The sequence below is a fragment of the Scyliorhinus torazame genome, chromosome 1 (genome assembly GCF_047496885.1).
Source record: "Scyliorhinus torazame isolate Kashiwa2021f chromosome 1, sScyTor2.1, whole genome shotgun sequence".
Classification (NCBI taxonomy): Eukaryota; Metazoa; Chordata; class Chondrichthyes; order Carcharhiniformes; family Scyliorhinidae; genus Scyliorhinus; species Scyliorhinus torazame.
The window spans coordinates 367,529,721-367,554,903 of NC_092707.1; the positions used below are offsets into that span (position 1 = coordinate 367,529,721).

A 25,183-nucleotide genomic window follows, 5' to 3' on the forward strand; every position below is an offset into this window, starting at 1 on the left:
TAACCACTGCGCCTCCATGCCGTCCCTAATATTGGCCTCATCATGTCAAAATTTAATACCTGGTGCTGACAGGCAGATGTTGCAATGGAAAGCGGGCAAATGTTTCATGAACCACCGCCAACTTCAAAATTATTCTCCCAACTCGAATTCAAATGAACTGCTAGTTAAAATCCTCAAAATAGGAAAACATTTTTCTTTTTAAAAAGCAGTACTCTGGAGCAACAAACGTGTCAGAGGTTCAGTTCCCATTCTACTAAATGTCTAAATCAAAGGATAGATACAAAATGCAAGGAAGTTTTAGTGCCACTGAACTGAAACATACTGATGAGCAAACTAATATGTCCTTCTCCAGAAATTACATTCGCCAGTCGGTCATTTGGAAAACTTGTATAAAGCTTTTATGTTAAAAAAAAATCAAACAGTGGTGCAGTCTATTGCATGAGCATTTAAACACCCAACCTGCACCAGACTAGATTTACTTGTTCTGTTTATCCACTAAAATGTAATTCCAGAAGTTATCATTATACAAAACAAAAACATGAAAAGTGAGCTGGAGCCATTAAAAAAATAAACTACGAATGGAATACAAGCTAATCTGAAAATTGACTGACTCCAGTCGACTAAAAGTCCCTCAAAGTTGGGCAGAACAAATGTTACTCAAATCTTACCCGCATTCCTTGTAGTGTTCGGTGGACGCTCATGACGCAAGTAGAAACAAACATCATTTCTCTGTACTCCCCACTGTTGCAGAATATCATATACACGCTCATTGTCTGCTATGGCACGCTCTACAAGGAAAAACAATTAGATGACTTCTGTCAAACATGACTGCCTACTACTTAGATTTGTCTCCATGCACAAAGTACAAAATATCTATTAATTTCACCTACTGTATTTTAATACCAAATCAAATAAACAGGGCTGAGGTTTCACATTCCATCCAGAAAAATGTATTCTATTCAAGTAGCATTTTCCAGGTGGTAATCTGCACCAAAGTAAAAGTGCTACCAGGTAAGACAAACTGCTAGCTACAAGTTCATGGTACAACATGTTAGTGAGCCCCAAAATCCATGAGTAAGCTACCTTAAGTTAAACAAAAAGCCAATAGTGACTATTCAATCACTAGTCACCAAATAACTGGAACATATCTATGTTAGTTAAAACAGGTTCTACTTACCACCACCATGCCAGCGCTCAGCTAAATAACAGTCCACCTCTCCTGGTTCTTTGCAGTAACCAATAACATCTCGGCATGTGGTGTCTGGAGTGATTGGTACCTCTGTGTAATGCTGATCGTTGTTGCTCAGGTACACAGTGAGAAACATCTATATCAGAACAAAGGGAAAAGCTTTACTCAGATGAGTATTCCTGAACATTCATATCCCCATAATCAAGCTCATGTAAGCCTTCATTTAGTTCAAACATCAATAATTCTAAATTTATCCATGATCAGCATCAATCTGTTACTATGTTTTTTTTTAATAAATATTTTTATTAAGGTATTTGAAAATTTTTATAAAAATAACATAGACAATGACATCAACTTGGTATAATGAACATTTCCCCCCTTTTGCAAGGGCCACGAAGAATCCAGCACGAGATTTAAGGATACAAACTAATAACATTTATTTACTATAACAGTAGCAGTAACTTCCCTTGCTGCATACTCCTTCCTGCTGGTTCCTGAACTGGCCAGCTTATTTACACTAGGAGTTTACTAGTGGTTTCTCCGCCCCCCTCATTGGGGAAGCTCATACTCCCACAGGATTGTGGGATAGTCATTAGTCCCCAGCCAATGGTAAGTAGGCAGGTTATAACACCCCCCATCTCAATCTTCACACACCCCAACCACACAACAACAACCCACCCCCCCCCCCACTCCTCCTTGGAATACTGCACCTGCCGACATTTTAAATTTTCCCCGAGAAAGTCGCCGAACGGCTGCCACCTCCGGGGTGAACCCAACCATTGGACCCTCTTAAGGCGAACATTTTCTTCTTGAGACTGAGAAACCCAGCCATGTCACTAAACCCAGGTGGTCTCTACACTCGAGGGGGCTTAGAGTCCCTCCACATTAACAAGATCCGTCTCCGGGGCTACCAGGGAGGCAAAGGTCAAGACGTCAGCCTCTTTCACCTCCTGATCTCCCGGCTCTTCCCGACACTCCAAAGATCGCTCCCTCTGGACTCGGCACCACCCGTGTTTTTTAGCACCGTGGAAATTGCCTCAGCAAAACCCTGCCAAAACCCTCCAAAGCTTTGGGCATGCCCAAAACATGTGGACCTGATTTTGTTGGGCTTCCCGCGCACACCTATCTCGCAAACCTGCTCATCCTAGCCCACTGTCGTGTGTGCCCGGTGGACTACCTTAAATTGTATTAGACTGAGCCTGGCAGATGATGAGGAGGTATTAACCCTGCTTAAGGCATCCGCCCATAGACCCGCCTCTATCTCTCCACCTAGCTCGTCCTCCCAATTGCCCGTAAGCTCCTCCGCCTCCGAAAGCTCCTGGTAAATATCGGAAAACCTTCCCCTCGCCCACCCAGGTACTGGAGATTCCTCTAACCTGTATCCCCAGTGGTGGCAGCAGCGGAAAGGCCTGTTTTCTCAGGAAGTCTCGCACCTGCAAAATACTTAAAACCCATTCCCTGCTGGCAATTCAAATTTATCCTCCTAGGCTTTCAAGCTGGGAAAGCTCCCATCTATAAATAGACCCCCCATCCTTCTAATTCCTGCCCTCTGCCAACTCCGGAAACCCACCATCTAGCCTACCCGGTACAAACCTATGATTATTATAAATTGGGGCCCAAATCAATGCTCCCTCCACTCTCTTATATCTCCTCCATTGCCCCCAAATTCTCAAGAGCCGCCACCACCACCGGACTTGTGGAGTATCGGGCCGGCAAGAACGGAAGAGGTGCCGTTATCAATGCTCCCAAACTGGTGTCTTTGCATGACGTCGTCTCCATCTGCTCCCATGCCAACCCCTCCCCCACTACCCACTTCCTAATCATGGCTATATTAGCCCCCCAGTAGTAATTGCAGAAGTTCGGCAGCGCCAACCCACCCTGCTCCCCCACTGTGCTCCAGCAACACTTCCTTCACTCGTGGGGTTTTTACCCGCCCACACAAAGCCCAAAATAACCTTATTCACCCGCTTGAAAAAGGCCTTTGGGATGAAGATGGGGAGGCACTGAAAGATAAACAGAAATCTGGGGAGGGACCGTCATTTTCACGTTCTGTACCCTCCCCGCCAGTGATAGCAGGAGCATGTCCCATCTCTTAAAGTCCCCTTCCATTTGTTCTACCAACCAACTTGTGCAGTGCCTCCCATTCTCGGGCCACCTGGATTCCCAGATATCGAAAGCTCTTCCCTATCATTCTAAGCGGCAGTTCTTCCAGTCTCTTCTCCTGTCCTCTTGCCTCCTATCCTCTTGCCTGGATCGCGAACATCTCTCTTTTCCCCATGTTCAATTTATACCCCCTAAAATTGCCAAATTCTCCCAAGATTCGCATTACTTCCCCCATCCCCTCCAACGGGTCTGAAATATACAAGAGCATGTCATCTACGTAAAACGAGACCGGTGCAGCCCCCCCCCCCCCCCCAGTTCCTAGAGGCTCTTAACGCCATGGCCAATGGCTCTTATGTCCCGAGCAAACAGTAACGGGGAGAGGGGGCACCCTTGCTTCGTCCCTCGGTGTAGTTTAAAGTATCCCGACCTTGTCTGGTTCGTACGCACACTCGCTACTGGTGCCTGATAGAGCAACCGCACCCAATCAATAAAGCCCTCACCAAACCCAAATCTTCCCAGCGCCTCCCACAGGTAATTCCACTCCACCCAATCAAACGCCTTCTCCACATCCATCGCTACCACCACCTCCTCTCCTACTAAGGGCATCATAATAACATTTAAAAGCCTTCGAACATTGGCCTTGAGTTGCCAGCCCTTTACAAATCCCGTCTGGTCTTCACCTATCACCCCTGGGACATAGTCCTCTATCCTAGTGGCCAGTATCTTAGCCAGCAGTTTGGCATCCACATTCAGTAGAGAAATCGGCCTGTATGACCCGCATTGCTCCGGATCCTTCTCCCGTTTCAGGATGAAATTGAGGCCTGCAACATTGTTTTTTTTTGTGTGTGTGTGGTGGGGGGGGGGGGGGGGGGGGGGGGGGGGGGGGGGGGGGTCGGCGGACTCCCTTCTCTCTTGCTTTGTTAAATGTCCTCACGAGCAGGGGGCTCAATATCTCTGAAAACCTCTTATAGAATTCCACCGGGTAGCAGTCAGGCCCCGGGGCCTTGCCCGCCTGCATGCCCTCCAGCCCCTTGATTATTTCCTCAATCTCAATTGGGGCTCCCAGCCCTTCCACCAGATCCTCATCTACCCTCGGAAACCTCAACTGATCCAAAAACTGCCTCATCCCCTCCATCCCAGCCGGGGGTTCCGACTCATATAATTTACTATAAAAGTCCTTAAAAGTTCTGGTCACCTCATTTTAGGAAGGATGTGGAAGCTTTGGAAAAGGTGCAAAGAAGATTTACCAGCGTGTTACCTGGAATGGAGAGTAGGTCTTACGAGGAAAGGTTGAGGGTGCTAGGCCTTTTTTCATTAGAACGGAGAAGGATGAGGAGCGACTTGATAGAGGTTTATAAGATGATCAGGGGAATAGATAGAGTAGACAGTCAGAGACCTTTTCTCCGGGTGGGATAAACAATTACAAGGGGACATAAATTTAAGGTGAATGGTGGAAGATAGAGGGGGAATGTCAGAGGTAGGTTCTTTACCCAGAGAGTAGTGGGGGCATGGAATGCACTGCCTGTGGAAGTAGTTGAGTCGGAAACATTAGGGACCTTCAAGCAGCTATTGGATAGGTACATGGATTACGGTAAAATGATATAGTGTAATTTATTTATTCTTAAGGGCAGCACGGCAGCATTGTGGATAGCACAATTGCTTCACAGCTCCAGGGTCCCAGGTTCGATTCCGGCTTGGGTCACTGTCTGTGCGGAGTCTGCACGTCCTCCCCGTGTCTGGGTGGGTTTCCTCCGGGTGCTCCGGTTTCCTCCCACAGTCCAAAGATGTGCAGGGTAGGTGGATTGGCCATGATAAATTGCCCTTAGTGTCCAAAATTGCCCTTGGTGTTGGGTGGCGGTGTTGAGTTTGGGTAGGGTGCTCTTTCCAAGAGCCGGTGCAGACTCAGGGGGCCGAATGGCCTCCTTCTGCACTGTAAATTCAATGATAATCTATGATTAATCTAGGACAAAGGTTCGGCACAACATCGTGGGCCGAAGGGCCTGTTCTGTGCTGTATTTTCTATGTTCTATGTTAAACACCTCGTTCACCCCCGCTGGGTTCAGGACCGTATTCCCACCTCTACTCTTTACTTTACCTATCTCCCTGGCCGCCTCCCTTTTCCTGAGCTGGTGCGCCAACATTCTGCTTGCCTTTTCCCCAAACTCACAAATCACCCCCCATGCCTTCCTCAACTGTTCCACTGCTTTCCGTGATTAACAGCCCAAACTCCGCCTGTAATCTCCACCCCTCCCCCAGTAGCCCCCCATCCGGGGCCTCCGAGTATCTCCTGTCCACCTGGAGTATCTCCTCCACTAATCTATCCCTCTCAGCCAGTTCTGCCTTTTCTCTGTGGGCCCGTATCAAGATTAATTCCCCTCTGAACCACTGCCTTCAGAGCTTCCCAAACTGTCGCTGCGGAGACCTCCCCTGTATCATTTGTTTCCAGGCAGTTCTGGATGGACTTGTTAACCCGCCCACAGATCGCTTCGTCCGCTAGCAACCCCACATCCAGTCTCCACAGCGGGCGTTGCTCTCTCTCCACACTAACCCGTAGATCCACCCAATGCGGGGCATGATCCGACACTGCGATTGCCGAGTACTCAGTATCCACCACCTCCAGTATAAGCGCCCTGCTCAGAACAAAAAAAAGTTGATGCGAGAGTATACCTTGTGGACATGTGAGAAAAAGGAAAACTTCGCCCTTGGCCCTGCAAACCTCCATGGGTCTACTCCCCCACCTGTTCCATAAATTCCTTCAATTCCTTTGCCGCAACAGGCCTCCTCCCTGTCCTGGATTTTGACCAGTCCAATTCCGGATCACTGACTGTGTTAAAGTCTCCTCCCATGATCAGGTTATGTGACTCTAAGTCTGGGATCCTACCTAAAACCCACCTCACAAATTCCACATCGTCCCAATTCGGAGCATATATGTTCACGAGTGCCACCCGCACCCCCTCCAGCTTCCCACTCACCATTATGTACCTACCCCCCTTGTCTGACACGATTCTCCCTGCCTCGAATGCCACTCATTTGCTGATCAAGATCGCTACACCCCTGGTCATTGAGTCCAGCCCGAGTGGAATACTTGGCTGACCTACCCCTTTCTCAATCTTGTCTGGTCTGTAACCTTTAGGTGTGTCCCTTGTAGCATTGCCACGTCCGCCTTCAGCCCCCTCAAATGCGCAAACACGTGAGCCCTCTTGACCGGCCCATTCAGCCCTTTAACGTTCCACGTAATCAGCCAGGAAGCTCCCCACCACCGACTAGCCATCGCCCTTTTTAGGCCACACCGACTAGCCATCGCCCTTTTTAGGCCAGCCTCTAGCTCGCGCCCTTTGCCTCCTCGAGCCCCCCCCTCGGGCAGTCGCCGTTCCCGACCTCCCATTTGTCCCCTAGTAACAGTTCCTCCCCTGTCAGCAAAGCAGCTCTCTTTCTCCCCCCCCCTCCCCAAGCAACAACACTAGAAACCCAATCCCCCAAGTCAAGCTCCAGCTTAACATCTGCTCACCCCCCCCCCCCCCCAACCCACTGCGCTTCCGAGAGTCAGCTGACCTACGCTGACTTGATAGCGCCCGCCCCTGGGACCAAGCAGTCCGTCTCCCCATTGTTCTCTCCCCTCTCCCCCCACATGGAAAAACATTTTAAAAAGCATCACATTCCCCAGTAAACAAACATCAGTAAAAACAGTGAAGAAACAGCCACTTTAGAAAAACTATCACCCAAAAAGCAGAACCAACCCCAAAAAGCAGAACCAACCCCAAAGCCCATCCCCCCTCTAACCAGCTCCCTGCAAGACAAAGTTACCTTTAGCCATCCAAACAGCCCCTTATTACACATAACACTTATATTTATACAACCCAGCACAACAAATCGCCACCACAGTATTTCTCCAAGGCTTCCGTGTCTTTTAATTCGCTTCCAGCCTCGTTTCTTTTAGTCCATACTTCGTCTGGTGTTTCAAAGTAGAAGTCCCATTCCTCATGTTTGACACACAGACGGGCTGGGTACAGCATCCCAAACTTCACCCCCTTCTTCAAGAGGGCCATTTTTGCCCGATTAACCCCAGCTCGCCTCTTATCTAGATCCATGCCCAGGTCCTGATAAATGCGCAGCTCACAGTTCTCCCATTTGCTGCTCCGTTCTTTCTTGGCCCACCGCAGAACGTGTTCCTGGTCCAGGAAATGGTGAAAGCGTACCACCATGGCCCTCGGCGGCTCATTCGCTCGGGGCTTCTTTACGAGGGCTCGGTACGCTCTATCCACTTCCAGGGGCCGAGGGGGCGCCTCAGCCCCCATCAACTTCTCCAGCATGTCCATCACACAAGTCCTCGCAACCGATCTCACTCTGCCTTCAGGGAGGCCGACAATTCTAAGATTCTGCCTCCTGGACCTGTTCTCCAGGTCCTCTAGCTTCTCCTGCATTCTTTTCTGGCAGTCGTTCATCATCTCCACCTTGGTCTCCAGCACGGTTATGTACTCCTCGTCCTCGGACACCTTTTTCTTCACCTCCTGTATCGCTCTCCCATGGGTCTCTTGATTCTGCACAACTTGATCAATCATTAGGTCCAGCATGTCCTTCTTCAGCTTGGCGAAGCAATCTTTGAAAAACTTCACCAGCTGCTCCGTCGACCACTGTGCTATCTGCCCGCAGCCCTGCCCTGCTTCTCCGCCATGCTTTCCCGCGTTACCAGCTCTGCTCGCATCTTCCTTATAGGACTTTGTCTTCTCACAGGGCCACTTCAGGTGCAATTCTCCATACACTGGAGGGGGATTTCCCCTTACTATCTCACTCTTTACCGATTTATGCCATAAAATCCAGGGAAACAGGTCCAAAAGTCCGTCACAGGCGGGAGCTACTCCTCCATAGCCGCCACCGGAAGTCATCTGTTACTATGATTAACCAACAACAGCCTACGGCAGAATGCTAACCCATGGCCCGATAAATTAACCATACATAATAATTTAGTTTGAGTTATGCTAGATTGAATAATATTTTTAGAGATTTTAGAATTTTACATTTATAGTTTCTGGAATAGAATAAAGTCGCCATAGCCCCAGATGATGATAGGCTGCTTTGCCCTTTTGAGGGGGAGAGCTGACTGGTAGTGATTTAACATGAGGATCACCACACCTCAAGCGAGGGGCAAGGATGAGAAGGCGGGCCTTCATGAATAACCTCAATATTCAGCAATGACATTAAATGATAGCATGTTACTTTTTTTTAAATCTTCCAAAAGTGATTTTTGGAACAGTAATTTTATTTTAAAAATTCTAAAATAATCAGCTTGACTTTCAATTTTAAATTTTATAGAAGTTGAAGAGCATCACATTCCAGCCCTTCAGATTCAGAGCAAAATTCAATTTCATCACAACACAAGGAGCAAACAGTTCAACAGGTTCCTCAAAGTATTCAAAAAGGAGTTTGAGCTACTGCTAAACTGGCATAAATTTGAGTTATGTTATGCCCAGGCCTGAACAATGCTGTAGTTTCAGCATTACTTTACTAAAAATTGACTTTTTTTTTTTAAATCTGTGCTAATTGAAATCATTGCAGTGTCTCCATTATGGGAGTGTGCACATAATCTAGGATGACATTTTATTGCACTGCAGTCAAAAGTATGACTTCTGGATGAAACATTAAACCTCACATACAGCCACTCAGGTGGATGCAAATATCCCATGACACTAATGGAACAGTAGAGGAATTCTGACCCAACAATATTAATCTCTTGAGCAATGTCACTAAAACAGATTTTCCACCCATCTGGTGGTGGGGCAGGGAAATGAAATTAGAAGAGTCCTTGCTCCTCTAAGAGAAGGGTGAAGAGGGATGAGTACTACTGTAGGAGACATGGCTTTAGCCAAGAGAATGTCTTTACATTTTGATCATAGTAATTGCTGTTTGCACAGAGACATGAATAAAAGAGTACTGGAGTATCCACAGCTTTTGTCAGCTAATGTACACTCAAACAAACTGGTTTAGAATTTAACAAATAAATCTGTCAGAGACAGAATTTAAGATGTTAATACAGTCCAAGTATTTCAAAGATCAGCGAATGAAACATTTGAAGTTTCACCACAAGTTTTTTCCACAGCATATAGATTAATGCAGAATGTAGAGTCAGCTAATTCAGCTGGTGTACTTCCTGGATAAATAGAGCTTTACAAACAAATCTTGGGTCTTGTCAATGATTAAATGCCTCAAAACATTTTTGGCTGTGTTCACAGCAAGACACTGCCATGAATGGTCTATCCTCATTGAGATGATTCATCACTTCTGAACAATGCTCGTTTAAATAAGAGTTCCGTTTGTGTTTTGTACATGTTGTTCGTGGGTGTCGATGGCAAGATAATCACAAATTTGTTTATCCCAAATTACCCTGAAGGTGTTAGTGAGCTGCCTTATGGAACCACAACGATCCATGTGGTGTAGGTACACCCACAGCATTGATAGGGAGGAAGTTCCGGGATGTTGACCCAATGACAGTGAAGAAATGACGATATAATTTCAAGTAAGGATGGTGTGGTTTAGAGGGGCACTTGCAGATGGTGGCGTTCCCACGTGTTTGTTGTTCTGGTCATTCTAGGTGCGTTGTGGTTTGAAAGGTTTTCTTGAAGGAAGCTTGCCTAGTTTCTGCAGTGCATCTCATAGATGGTATACACAGCTGCCACTCTGCATCGTGAATGAAGTTAGTGAATGTTTTTAGGTTGGGATGTTAATCATGAGATGAGCATCTCGAGTGTTGTTGAAGTTTCTCACTGAAGGATTTCCAGATTCTAACACTGAAGGATTTCCAGATTCTAACCTGTAGTCACAGTATTTATATGGCATATTCAGTTAATTCTGGTAACCCTCAGAATGTTGTTGATAAGGGGTCTGATAATGGTATTGCCATTGCATATCAAGGGCAGATGGTCAATTCTCTCTTTTGCAGATGGTTATTGCCAGGTACTTATGTGGCACAAATTTCACTTGCCAATTATCAGACCAAGCCTGAATTCTGTCTAGGTTTTGCTTCATGTGGGGATGGACTGTTTCAGTTTCTGAGTGATTGCAAATGGAATTGAACACGTAATCAACTGTGAATATCCCCACTTCTGACTTGACATTTGAAGGGCAGTCATTGACGAAGCAGTTTGGGCCTAGGAGATTATCGGGCTCCCATTTGGTAGCTCAGCCAGTACAGCGGAGGACTGTAGAATGTAGATGACTGAAACTGACATCCTTAGGTTGCTGGTTAAATTCTGGTTCAAATGATACGCTCTAGGACATTATCCTGAACAACACCTGCAGTAATGTCCTGACGCAGAGCTGATTGCCCTCCAAAAATCACAACCACCTTCCTCTCACAATCCACCTCAGTATGACCCAAACCAGTGGGAGAGTTTCCATCTGAATCCGAAAGGCTTCTAAAAAGCTGCTTTGATGTCAATGGTAGTCATTTTCAACTCACCTCTGGCATTCAGCTCTTTTGTTCATGTTTGAACCAGGGCTCTAATTAGGTCTGCAGCGGAGTAGGCCAGGCAAAGCCCAAACTGAGTTCAGATAAATTGATTGTTGCGAACAAGTAAGTACCGCTTGATCATGCTGTCAACAACATTTTCCATCACTTTGCTAATGATTGAAAGTGGAATGATGGAATAATAATTGGCCAAATTTGTCCTGTTTTTGTGGACAGGACATCCCTGAACAATTTTTCGTATGTTGGTAGATGCTTGTTTTGTAGCTGTACTGGAACAGCTTGACCAGATTGGAGGTTCAGCTATTTCTGGAGCACAAGCCTTCGGTACAATTGACAGGATATTGCCAGGGCCCTCAGTGTTGTGCCAGCAGCCATTTCTTGTTATCACATGGACGTGAATTTTTTGAAGACTGGCACCAATGTTGATGGGGACCTTAGGAGCAGGCAGAGATGGATTATCTACTTAGCACTTCTGGCTGAAGATGGTTGCAAGTGCTTGGGCCTTGGCTATTGCACTGATATGAGGTGCGGTTGAGGAATCTGGGGCTGTACTCGGTGGAGTTTAGAAGGATGAGGGGGGGGGGTATCTTATTGAAACTTACAGAATATGGTGAGGCCTGGAGAGAGTGGATGTGGAGAAGATGTTTCCACTTGCAGGAAAAACTAGAACCAGAGGGTACAATCTCAGACTAAAGGGACGATCCTTTAAAACAGAGATGAGGAGGGATTTCTTCAGCCAGTGGGTGCTGAATCTGTGGAACTCTTTGCCGCAGAAGGCTGTGGAGGCCAAATCACTAGAAGTGTCTTGAAGACAGAGATAGGTTCTTGATTAACAAGGGGATCAGGGAGAGAAGGCAGGAGAATGAGGATGAGAAAAATATCAGCCATGATAGAATGGTGGAGCTGACTCGCTGGGCCGAGTGGCCTAATTCTGCTCCTACGTCTTATGGTTTTATGATATTCCAGCCTTCCCCCATCAGTGAGAATGGTAATGTTTTTGGAGCTTCCTCCTCCTCCAGTTAATTGCTTAATTGTTCACCACTCACAATTGGGGTGTGGCAGGACCATAAAATATCTGATTCACTGGTTGTGGGAGCACTTAGCTTGGTCCATCGCATGTTGCTTCTGCTACTTGACATGCATGGAGCCCTGTTTTGTACCTTCAGATTCATACGTCACTTTTAGGTATGGCTGCTGCTGATGCTGCAATGCTTTCCTACACTAATCGCACCAGGGTTTTTCCCTGGTTTAATGGTAATGGTGGACCTGGGATATGCCAGGTTACAGATTATATTTGAATGCAATTCTGCAACTGTTGATGGCCACAATACCTCGTGATGTCCAGTTTTGAGCTGCATCTGTTCTGAGTCTATCATATTTAGGCCAGTGGTGGTGCCACAGAGCATGACGGATGGCATGTTGGGAAGCTGTTTCTTCTGGCTGGGGTATCCAGAACTAGTGGTCACAGTCTCAGGTTAAGGAATCTGTCATTTAGGACTGAGATTAGGAGAGATATCTTCATTAAAAGAGATGTGAACCTTTGGAATTCTACATGCCAGATAGATAGCTATGGAAGAACAAACAACAAAGAAAAGTACAGCACAGGAACAGGCCCTTCTGCCCTCCAAGCCCGTGCCGACCATGCTGCCCGACTAAACTACAATCATCTACACAAAGCTCAACTAATGAGTGTAATAAAGACAAAGATCAATAGATTTTTGGAAGCCAAAATATTTTGTGGATAGTACTGGAAGGAGAAGTTGAGGTAGATCAGTCATGAGCTTATGGAATGGAGGAGCAGGTTTGAAGGGTTTAATGGCCTACTACTGCTCCCAATTCCTATGCTCTTCTGTTCGAAAGCTACAGAAGAGAATGCAAGGCTGGAGATGGTACCCAAGAACGGATGAATGTCATAGGGGATTTGGAGAAGGATTTTAAATTAAAGGGGGGGGGGGGGGGGGATTGTGCATGCATGTCATGGAAATCATTACAGAGCAGGAAAGAGAATAGCACTCAAATTTAAACAAACTGTAAATAAATGTTGGAAACAAGCAGCAAATGTTGAGCACTAAAGAGTTAATGTTTTGCGTGGATGATCTTCCACATAATTGCTCCTCACACTCCAAATCTCCTCTACATCTTTTCCAAGGCTTTGACATTATGCCTAAAGCGCGGTTCACAAAATTAGACAGCACCCTAGCCGAAGCCTAACCAGTGAATTATTTTTTAAAAGCTCAACTTTCTTGCTTTTTTAAACTTTTGTATTTATAGTCAAGGGCCACATGTGCTGCTTCATTTTTTTTTAAAAAAACACATTTGAAATGGCAAGAAGAGTGATAGAGCTGTCTGTATGTCAGATCTCTCTTTCTCCTGCATTGTAGCATGTAATTCATCTAGCTTCCCCTCGTTCTTTCTTTCAAAATGCATCTCTTACCATTACTCTACACAAATTAAATTCCATCTGCGATCTATATTCCTATTTTATAATTTGGTCTGTATCCTGAAGTTTGCTGTTATCTGCTTCATGTGGAATTGTTTTCACAACATCCAAGCTGTTACATAACTGTGAGGGGGGAAAACAGTTAAAAGGCCATCCTGCATCTGCACATATCTCTGCAGAAATGGCAGACATTTTAAATCCAGTACCCAAATTGAAAATACATAATAGTACATTAATAAAGCTGCCATCTAAGGTCTCCTTGATTTGATTTGAATGTTCTTTTCAACTTTCGTGCTGTATTGTTTTATGAGCTTTGGTCTGCACACACAACAATTTAAAAACAATAATGTGCCTGTTCTCCTCATGGTTTTGGTGCATGTCAGTGATCCATTCGCATAATCAATTGCTTAAAATTTCCATCTTGGCTGTGATCAAAGTTAGTTTAATTTTACCACAGAATATAGTACTTTGAAAGGAGGTCACAGATATGTTTAATGTATTAACTAACAAAAGTAATTCTTCATCATTAAAAACCTCATTTCATAGCATTAGAGTCGAATGAAAAGTTATCTGACTTGTATCCGTTTTACCCCAACCTGGTGCATACTATTACTTCTCTCAACTCTTGATTCACTTTCATTCTCTTTGGATTGCCTTTTGTATCACTTGTTTTCATTCATGACATTAAACCCTTGATGCTGGCTTCTCAAAAATATTTTGATTTTGTGCACCTCTCTTACAAGATACATCTCAGAAGCAGTGCAATACTTTAAGAGATGTTAATAGCTGTAGGCTTATACATACAACCACACATCTTAACTGAAGAGATCTGTGCACAGGCAGCATTCTCCCTTGGAATCTGAAGGCATTGTTTGCAGTAATTATCTTCTGCACAACAGACATCATGGATATACTATGATTTTCAAAATACTCACATTTGGTTTGAAGAGATAAAACTCCATTTCGTGAAACACAACCATATCTCAAATTTATACAACGTTACTACAATAGATGCAACTTGTATTAAAAAGCTTTTAATTTACCGAGTGATTATCCAGTTACCTCTGCAAGGCCTGACTTCCAAGTTTAGTGTTTACATGAACCAATTCACAGCTGGGTAAGAAACAGGAAGGGATGTTGTGTAGGTGGGGTTATGATTTTAAAAATTATGTACTTGGTGAACAATTGCAGGATCACTACTCCTCAGTCACAGGAAAGCTTGCATCCCTAATTAAAGCTAAACTTCCTTTGATTGGAGTTGTGATGTTGTACAGCCTTTTAATGTTTCTTCCTTTCCCAAATAAGGTAGAAAATGAAAATCAAAACGCCCAGCAGGTTCTTAAAAGCTTAGGAAAATAGCCATCAAACTCTAGTAGTGCTACCAATGCATACATTTGCATACCAGCTGATGTTATCTGGAGCAGTGTTTTTGAAACTATTTTTCCCAGGACCCACTTTTACCAACCAGCCAACCTTTGGACCCCACACCAGCCTACCTTCACAACCCACCATCTTGCTTTTTAATAGACAGGCAAGCCTGCTTGGTCCTCATGATCTCACTTGCTTTGTCATTCAATGTTACATTTCTGCTGAGGACTTCAGCTGATGATTTACGTTCTCGCTGTATTCTTTGAAAACTAAAATCAAGAGGTTTGTTGTCCTCCAACTCACCATGCTTAGTCTTCAAAAGCCTTTGAAGTTCGGAGGATTTTAAGCTTTCATGTAGCAGTACTTCCCTGCACATAACACACATGGACTTTGCATCCTGATTTGAATTGGCATAATTAATAAAGCCATACCTCAAGAAATCATCTTCACACCGCTTTGTTCCTGATTCATCAGAGGCCCTGGAGCTCGCACCAGCATTGTCCTGCCATGGACTCTCCAGGGAAGCTCTCTCGAGCAGATTCAGTTGTGAGATCCCAGCCTGTTTGTGTCTCAGACCCTCTCTCCCTTATTACAAAATGATCTATCTTCAGTTCTTCACAGTCCTATTGCTTGCTTGCAGCTACAAAATGGAGAAATCACTCCTCTATAATTTTGCTCCCAAAGCATGGATCACGTGACTTCCGTGTACGTGCCAGGCATGTGACCTGCTCTCTGCTGCCACTTCTGGTGAGAAGACACTGCCGTTTTTAAAAATAAATTTGGTACTGGGATTGCACGGACGTCAGGAGGAGACGGTACTGGGACAGCGCGCTGACGTCAGGAGGAGGCAGCCTGCCCCGCTGGGCTCCAGGCTTGCGTACCACCAGATCTGCCCGAGGGTAACGCATGCGCGGGAAAGCCGGCATTCACAACCTAAAAGCCAGTCGCAGCCGTTGGGCACTTCTCCCATGATTGGGTGCGGCACGATCCATCTTCAGTTCTTCACAGTCCTGTTACTTGATTGCAGCTACAAAATGGAGGAATCTCTCCTCTGTGATTTTGGACCCAAAGCATGGACGACGTGACTTCAGTGTATGTGCCACACACGTGACCGGCTCTCTGCCGCCACTTCAGAGAAGACGCTGCCGTTTTTAAAAATAAATTTGGTACTGGGACAGCACAGTGACGTCACTCCACGACCCTCCCAGCGACCCACCTCAGGTCACGACCCCGAGTTTGAAAAACTCTGACCTACAGCAACGAGGTAACACTTAACCGTCTCAATACAAATCACCACGACAAAGCGATTGTTTTGTACAAATTGTTTACCTCCAAAATAACTAAGTATATAGATTGAGCATAAACCAGAAAATAATAATTTATTCTATTTCAGTTCAAACACCTATACCATTATCTAAATTTGACCAATAAGAGATCATAAATAAAGTTCTCATGCATTATCACACAACTTTGGAAACAAATCTTTGAACAGTTGCAGCTACATTTACAAACCATATCAAGGTCGAAAGCAATGTGCAGGGAATTCCATGTGGCCTAATACAAATAAAACACTTTGCAACCATCACACACCCTGCTTCCTTTCCTATTGCCCAAACCCCAAGATGTTTCCCATGGAATTTATAAAGCTTATGTATATTTTTGTACATCCAGAAAAGTAAACAAGTCAGTGACCCAAAACACTTTCCCAGAACAATGGTTCAATAAATGAGCTAACTGATGTACAGTACCCAAGAACTGGAGGGCAAATACTTTACTCCAATTTTGCAACAAGGCTTTTATGCACATTTTGTCAAGGAAGTCCACAAACAACATTATCAAGGTCTAATCATATATAGTGGAATGCTAATTATTTAAACTATTTAATGACTTAAAAAACATGAACTTTTGCCAACTTTTACTCATGGAAACAAAAATCAGCAGATTTACTGGCAAATTATACAGGGAAACAAAAATTGTAAGCACATCTAAACTGCTAAGGATCAAGCAAATCAGTTTTTAAACTGTTAGGAGTAAATTAGCTATTCTATTCATTCAGTTTTTAAAATTTGCAGAGATCAAGAGTGCACATTTTATTGTAAAAATATTTCATAAGTAAATCATATTTCCAATATTTTTTACATATATAGAAGAGTGCTCCATCTTCTTTCAACATAAGTTTTCATACTGCACAACACCCGGTTCCTCCACAATGAACAGTGTACTCCAATAAGTAACATAGTACAGTGGGAATTTCCTGCTCAAATTTCAAACTGCTACAAGCTCAACATCTGTATTAAAGCAGTTTACACTGCCCACGTATATGCAAAATAATCCAGGTGATCAAATCACTTCGGTATTTTTCTATTCTCCCAACCTCACCCACTCCTAAGAATGAAAATTCAGTTGCTTAGATACCGAAGCAAACAATATTCCCTTTCCTCCCCCCCACCCCCCCCCCCCCCCCTCCCCCCCCACCCCAACTCGCTCAGGGGCTGCAAGAGACAGGGATGGGCAAAAAACTCAGGCCTTAAGTGCCCTTGAGAAGGTGGTTCACTACCACCACCTTCTTCAACCACCATGGTTCATGTGATAAAACAATTGCATGTGTTGCAAGTGTTCCCATGCATCTGTTGCCCTTGCTCTTCTGTGTATTGCAATTGTGGGTTTAGAAGGTAACGTCAAAGGAGCTTCAGCAAGTTGCTGCAGTGCGATCTGTGGATGGTCGCCACTGTGCATTGGTGGTGGACAGAGGAAACAATCAAAAGGTGGTTGAGTGGGCTGTTTGAGCTTCTGGAGTGTTTTCAGAGTTGCAGTCATCCAGGCAAGTGGACTCCTGACTTGTGGTGGACATACTTTGGGAAATCAGGAGGCGAGTTACTCTGACTTGCTCTTGTCGCACAGCATTTATGACTGATCCAGTTCAATTTATGGCTGATGGTAACCGCCCATGATATTGATGATGACACATTCAGTAATGAGAGTGCTGTTGAATGTCAAGAACAAATGGTTAGATTCTCCCTCATCAGTGATGGTCATTGCCTACCACTTTGTGGCACAAATGACACTTGCCACTTATCAGCCCAAGCCTGAAAATGTCCAGATCTTATTCGTTATGGGCATGGACAGCGTCATTATCTGAGTCTTTGCAAACGGTACTGAACATTGTGCAATCATCAGTGAACATCATCACTTCTGACCTTATGTTAGAGGGAAGGTTATTGATGAAGGAGCCAAAGGTGGTTGGGCCCTGGACATCAATCCAAAGATCCCTTGCAACAATGTCCTGGGTTTGAGATGATTTCCCCCCAATAACCACAACATCATCCTTGTGCTGGGTATAATTGCAGTGGAATGTTCTCCTCGATTCCCACAGACGTCAATTTTGCCAGAATCCTTGATGCCACGCTTAGTGAAATGCTGCCTTGATTTCACGCCATTTCTGGAATTCAGCTCCGTATTGAGGTCTGGAACAGGGTGACCATGGCAGAACCAAAAGGAGAGCCATGATAAACAGGCTATTTCTTTTTTCTTTAAAAGGAGAAGTAGATTAATGCGTGAAGGGGTGGACCAATTGGATAGCTGTTTGTTTTTTTCATTTACAGTACACAATTATTTTTTTCCCAATTAAGGGGCAATTTAACACGGCCAATCCACCTACCCTGCACACCTTTGGGTTGTGGGGGCGTAGCCCACGCAGACACAGAGAGAATGTGCAAACTCTACAAGTCAGTGATCCAGGGCCGGGATCGAACCCGGTCCTCGGCGCCATGAGGCAGCAGTGCTAACCTTTGAGCCACCCAATAAGGTTATTTCTGAGCAAGGGCTACTCGATAATCACTTTGCCCATGATCGAGAGTAAGTAGACTAATGGGGTGGCAATTGACGAGGTTCAGTTTGTCCTTTTTGTGGGCAATTTTAAACAATGTTGTGTTGGTGGCTGCGTTGCTGCTGAGCTTGATAGCTTGGCTAGGGATGCAACTAGCTGCACTACAGCCAGGATGTGGTCAGGGGCCATAACTTTTGCTATATCCAGTATCTTCGGCCATTTAATCATATGCAGCAGCCAATGACAGAAAAATATGAATTTCTCCAATATGGAATGAAATCTGAAGTGACATATACCATTTGCATGTTACAATCCTACTTCTAGGTTGCACTCAGCAAATAACTGAAGAAAATGTCATATACTTCAGTGAATGCCTAGGTTGGATATTACACACTATGCCTATGAGAGGAAGTCACTTGAATGTAAAAATTAAACACATTCCAATGCAAATCAATAATATGATCAACACCGAGCCTGAAGTATAAGCATCACGATTTCAGTTTTAAAAATGAACAGTTACGGTCAGTTAATTTACTTTCGAATGAACTCAGATCGTGAAGCAGTCTGAACACTACAATATTAAAACTGGCAGAATAATTTCAAATTCTGTGATCAATTTGTTATTAATATTTCGCTTAAGATTTGAATGATTGTAAATACCAAAATCAAACAAAAAGAATTTGGGAGGAAGAGATAAGCACAGCATGAAGGAATGTTTAACCTCGTCCAGGTTTGCCACACCTTCACCAAAAATTACTTACTCTGGTCTCTTGTGCCTCCTCTTTCCTTTTCGACTCAACTGGAGACCATACCTCCAGTTCCAAAGGCACACCCTCCAAATCCCATCCCAAAAACGTCCCCTATTCACCTCCCGTTCATCTTTTAAGACCCTCAATAAAAGGCTGCCTACCATCTCAGGGCAACTAGGAAAGGGCAATAAATATTGGTTTTGCCAACAGCACCCACATCCCAAGTATGTTTAATAAAAAAAACCTCAGGAGCACTAAGTCAAGAGACTGAGCAGGGATTTGGAAAAACAGGATAAACTGAACAATTGGGAAGGCCGGGAGAACAGCATAGAAATTGGTAAATGGAAACAGCTTGAGCAGATGCCGAAGAAATTCTGCTGAAATTCCACTCTTGATCATCATCTGGTAACTGTTGCCAAAAAGTTCCCAAGTACAAAACATAGGCAAAGTCAGAATTTCATTGCACTCATCTGCGATGTTGGTGTTACAGCATGATCAAATACCATGCATTCAATGCAGCTGAAATGAAAAATAGCCTCTTGGCTGAGGTATGTCATAATGGGCACGATCGAGCGGCCTTGTCACGCCCGACATGGTGACGTAACGAGGCCGTTAAACCTCACGAGGCACCTCTTGCAATATTTGTGACAATGAGATCTTGCGAGATGTCACAATCTGGATCTTGCCCTCAATCGGCATGATCCAGATTAACATATTTAAGTGAGTCATTAGGCTACCTTAAGAGGTAGGGTGAGGGGGGACTCAAGGACCCCCTAAGGGGAAGTTGGGCAGTGGGGGGGGGGGGGTCTAGAGGCCCTGGTGTCGTGTCCCAGGGGGAGGTAGAGAGACTGGGGTGGCATTTAAAAATGGCATCCCAATCACTTCCTGCTAAATGAGTCAAGTGCGGCATCGGCAGGGTGTTCCCGCCAAAGGCCAGAAAAGAAAGTTACGATTGATCGTGGGGTCGTTACAGGCCCCGCTATACGCGCCCAAAACATGGCGCATAGTTTTGCGTGTTAAATTGCGCCCAATGCCTTTCAGGGGCTTCTGTGTTCCAAACTGAAGTTTCTAATAAGTCTCAATTTCATCACAATTAATCCTTTGAAAGCATCAAAGGTTTTCATAAGTCCCTGGTAAAGTAGCACATTGTAGAATCAAGTTATGAGAACATGAAATTGGAAAATTTAATTGATTTGATCAAACGCCATACAACACAAAAATCACCAGTTACTTTGAAAGCTAATGACATAATGGTTTTCCAACTACGATTTTTACCAAATGAAGTCTCACAAAACTTCATTTTACTGGAAGTCAAAACTGGATGCAATCGAGAGCATCCTATCTGGCTGCATCACAGCCTGGTATGGCAACTGCTCGGTCCAAGATCGCGAGAAACTGCAGAGTGGTGAACTCAGCCCAACGCATCACACAAGCTTGCCACGCCCACATTGATTCTGTATACACCTCCCACTGCCTCAGGAAGGCAGACAGCATTATCAGATACCCCTCCCACCCAGGGCCTTCTTCCAGACCCTTCCATCAGGCAGAAGGTACAGAAGTCTGAAGACCCGCACATCCAGACATAGGAACAGCTTCAAGACTCCTCAGCGACTCTCCCTCGGACTGATCTGTTCCTTGTAAGAACACTATTTACGATGCCCTATGCTGCTCTTGCTCATGTATTTGCTTTGTTTGGCCCCTTGTTCTGCACTGTAACCAATCACTTTGTTGATGGACCATTTGTCAATGTTCTCTGTTGATTATTCCCTTTGTCTGCTATGTACGTACTGTGTACGTTCCCTCGGCTGCAGAAAATACTTTTCACTGTACTTCGGTACATGTGACAATAGATCAAATCAAATATCAAATGGATGGTCACACTTGAATCTGGCAAACGAAAATGTTAAGTTTGTCTGGTTTCCTATTCACAATTAGATGAGAAAACAGACCTTGCAACTGAGAAGTACTCCTGCCCAACCACTAATTTGGAAGGCCAAACAACATGGGCGGCACTATAGTCAATGGGCGGTACGACAGTGGTTAGCATAATTGCTTCACAGCTCCAGGGTCCTAGGTTGGATTCCCAGCTGGGTCACTGTGTGCAGAGTCTGCACGTTCTCCCCGTGTCTGCATGGATTTCCTCCGGGTGCTCCGGTCCCCCCCCCCCCCCCCACAGTCCAAAGATGTGCAGGTTAGGTGGATTGCCCCTACTAAATTTCACTTAGTGTCCAGAAATGTTGGGTGAGGTTACTGGGATAGGGTGGAGGTGTGCACTTTAGTGGGGTACTCTTTTCAAGGGCTGGTGAAGACTCAATGAGCCAAATGGTCTCCTTCTGCACAATAAAGTCTATGAAACAAAGTGTTCCTCTTTACAATTTTCAAATTCTAACACAGGATATATCCCAAAATAATTTAGGTTGTGCTCAGTATAATACGCAATTGGAAAATGCATAATTTTACTTAATTTCTCACACAGAATATTTTTAAATTGGAGTATCTTGGTAAAGTATGCAAGTAAAATAGTCATTGTCCCAACTGACCGTTCTGAGGGGGGAAAAGAGCTGACTGATGGTGATTTAATCTGTGGATCACAACACGTCAGGCAAGGGGCAAGGTTGAGAAGACGGTCTTCATGAATAACCTCAGCCGATACGGGAATTGAACCCGCGCTGCTGGCCTCCCACTACATCACAAAACCAGCTGTCCAGCCAGCTGAGCAAAACTGTATCTTAACAGGACAACTGATTTTCAATTGCATGGCAGAGTGGTCACTTTACAACAAATTATATTTCGAAGTTAAGTTATTTTGTACACCTCTTCACCCTCCAATCATCTTTTATTTTTGCAATTCTTCCAAAGAGGAATAACTCTGTGTTTATAAAATGTCATGAGGGTTGTTTGATAGGGGGCTGGTTTAGCACAGGGCTAAATCGCTGGCTTTTAAAGCAGACCAAGGCAGGCCAGCAGAATGGTTGAATTCGCGTACCAGCCTCCCCGAACAGGAGCCGGAATGTGGCGACTAGGGGCTTTCACAGTAACTTTATTTGAAGCCTACTTGTGACAATAAGTGATTTTCATTTCATTTTTTTTTCATTGATACATAACCACCGTAAACAGGACAAAGCAGAATTTGTGTTGCACAACCCTACATTACAAATTTTTTTGCAACACTAAATTTAGATTAAAAGTTCACCATTCCCACAAGAAAAATAAGTTTCTTGAAATTTATATACCTTGTTTCTAACGTTTTTCTTTATCCGCATTCTTTAAATTATTCTTATAGTTTCTAACCTCTAATTCATAGCACCTAAAACATTTCTATCATTTGCAATTATTTTTAATAAATCATTTTACTTTTGCTCTACACATCTTTGGGCCAATTTCTCTTCCCACTTCACCAGGTCACTCTGTAGCTAAAACCTGGTCTAATCCCTGGGTAGCATGTATAGGTCAAACAGAAGATAGTGGGAGCTAATGTTTTGAATGTGGATGACTCTGTGTCAAAGCTGGAAAGAACTGGTAATAGGGTCAGGTTAATACTGTTGTGGGGGGGACAGAGTGTGGAGCAGTGGGACTGGATAGAGGGCAAGCTATAGGTGGAGAATGACAAAGATGTTGTGGACAGAAAGACAAAGGGACTGTGAATGGAGGCAATCAAGGTTAAGAAGGGTGCTCATAGTGGCACATTAAGAGGTTTGAATGTGCTAATGGCAGTGTGTCAAAGGACAACTAAGAACAGATGGCCCGAGTGGGGTAGGGTCTGTGTGTTGGGGGAGGGGGGGGATCAGATTGATGGAAGAAATGGAAGTAAATTGATAGAAATAAAAATGGGGCATAGGTAGAGGAGCGAGAGAGTTCACAATCTGAACTTGTCGAACTCAAATGTTAAGACTGGAAGGCCGTAACCTGCCTAATCAGAAGATGACGTGCTGTTCCCCCAGTTTGCTCTGGGCTTCACTGGAACATTGCAGCAGACCAAGGACAGACATGTGGCCAAGAGAACAGGATGGTGAGTCTAAATGGCAAGCGACAGGGAGATCGGTGTCCTGCTTACGGACAGACCGAAGGTGTTCTGCAAAGCGGTCACCCAGTCTGCGTTTAGCGTAGACCACACTGGGAGCAGCAAATGCAATAGACTAGATTGAAGGAGGTGCACGTGAGGCAGGTGTGTTTAGGCCCTTGTATTGTGAGCAGGGAGGTAAAGGGGCAGGTGTTACACTTTTTGCGATTGCATGGTATGGTGCCATGGGAAGAGGGCGAGGTGTTGGGGTTGATGGAGAAGTGGACCAAAGTATCCCAGAGGAAATGGTCCCTGCGAAACGCTCACAGAGAGAGTGAGGGGAAGATGTGTTTGGTGGTGGCATCATGATGGAACTGGCGGAAGATGATTCTTTGAATGTAGAAGTTGGTGTGTGAAAAGTGAGGACCCTATCCTGGCCCTGGGAAGGAGTGGAAGCAGAGGTGCAAGAGATGGGTCAGAAATGGTTAAGAGTCCTGGCAACCACAGTGGGTGGGAAACCACGATTATGTAAGAATGAAGACATGTCAGCAGCACCGTTTTGGAAAGTGCTATCATCGGAACAGATGCGATGGAGGCAAAGGAACTGGGAGTCCTTTAAGGATGTGGGGTGTGAAGATCTGTAGTCGAGGTAGCTGTGGGAGTCGGTGGGTTTGTAATGGATACTAGTGGGCAGTCTATCCCCAGAAATTGAGATAGAAAGGTCCAGGAAGGAAAGGGAATTGTCGGAGATAGTCCATGTGAAGGTGATAGAGGGATGGAAATTGGAAGCAAAACTAATAAATCTTTCCAGGTTCAGGTGGGAAAATGAAGCAGCACCAACACAGCCGATGATCGACCGATTTAAAAAAAAAAGAGTTGTGGGATAGGGCCAGAGTAGAACTGGAACGAGGAATGTGCAGGTTAGGTGGGTTTATGGGGATTGGGGGAGGGAGGGGAGAAGAGAGGCCTAGAGTGCTTTTTCAGAGAGTCGGTGCAGAACTCAATGTGCCAAATGATCTCTTGCCACACTAGGGATTCTATGGAAACAAATTCTTTTTGGGGTACAGTTCTCCTGATCCTAGTCACCTCCAAACTCTTTCTGGCCGAATAGCTCAGCAAGTTTGTCCAAACAAACTTTAAGAATGTTGATAAAGACAACCAAACAGATTTCCAATTACACAAAATGTTGTTGATAAATTGCATGACAAGCGAGCACCTGATAGGAGGAGGAAGCAGTAACTCAATAAACTAATAGAATAGAAGGTGCATTGACAAATGATCACAGTTCTTGTTGGACATAAACGAGTAGAGTATGTTTGCTGATTCAAATATAAATCAATGTGAAGTAGAAGATAGCTTTTAAAAAGTTGATTGGGATTTGGAAAATAATCCAGAGTAAATGGAATGAGCAAAATGGACAAAATGGCTTAGATTCAATCATAAAAGTACTTAAACTGGAAAAATATATAAAGTCTCGAACTGAACACACTAGTTGAAGTGTGTCACTTACATGCTTTCAAGATCAGTAATCATTTGCCCTAACTTGGGCAGTTGACAAACCTGAACAGTGGGTTAAAAGACAGTTTTGTGCTATTTCACAAGTTATAGATGCAACCTTGAGAAACTTCCCAACTCTAACAATGTCAACAACTTATTGCAACAAAAAAAAAAACCAGGATATCCCATTCAGCTTTTGGACAGGCATGTCTCAAACTTATCAGTTACGGGCAAGCTGCTCGAAACAATTATTTGGGATAGAATTAGGAGTCACATGGAAAAATGTGGGTTGATTAGAGAGAACCAGCATGGATTTCTGAAGGGGAAATCACGTTTAACTAAGTTTTTTGAAGAGGTAACAGAAATGGTCGTTGAAGGTAATGTTGTTGATGTGGTGTACATGAACTTCCAAAGGAATTTGATACAACAGACTTGTGAGAAAGATTATATAGCTCATGGAATGAAAGGGACAGTAGCAACTTGGATACAAAATCGGCTGAATAATAGGAGACAGAGTAATGGTCAATGGGTAGTTTTGGGGCTAGAGGA

General features: G+C 44.4%; 1 protein-coding gene across 1 annotated transcript in view; it reads right to left on the reverse strand.

The window, feature by feature from the left end:
• LOC140426486 (apoptosis-stimulating of p53 protein 2-like) overlaps nucleotides 1–25,183 on the reverse strand; it is a 139,693-nt gene that overhangs the window by 106,841 nt on the left and 7,669 nt on the right. The window contains exons 2-3 of the mRNA XM_072511310.1: nucleotides 1,178–1,325; nucleotides 669–788 (exon numbers count right to left, since the gene is read on the reverse strand). Of these exons, the coding sequence (XP_072367411.1) occupies nucleotides 669–788; nucleotides 1,178–1,325 (268 nt within the window). The remainder of the gene's footprint in view (nucleotides 1–668; nucleotides 789–1,177; nucleotides 1,326–25,183) is intronic.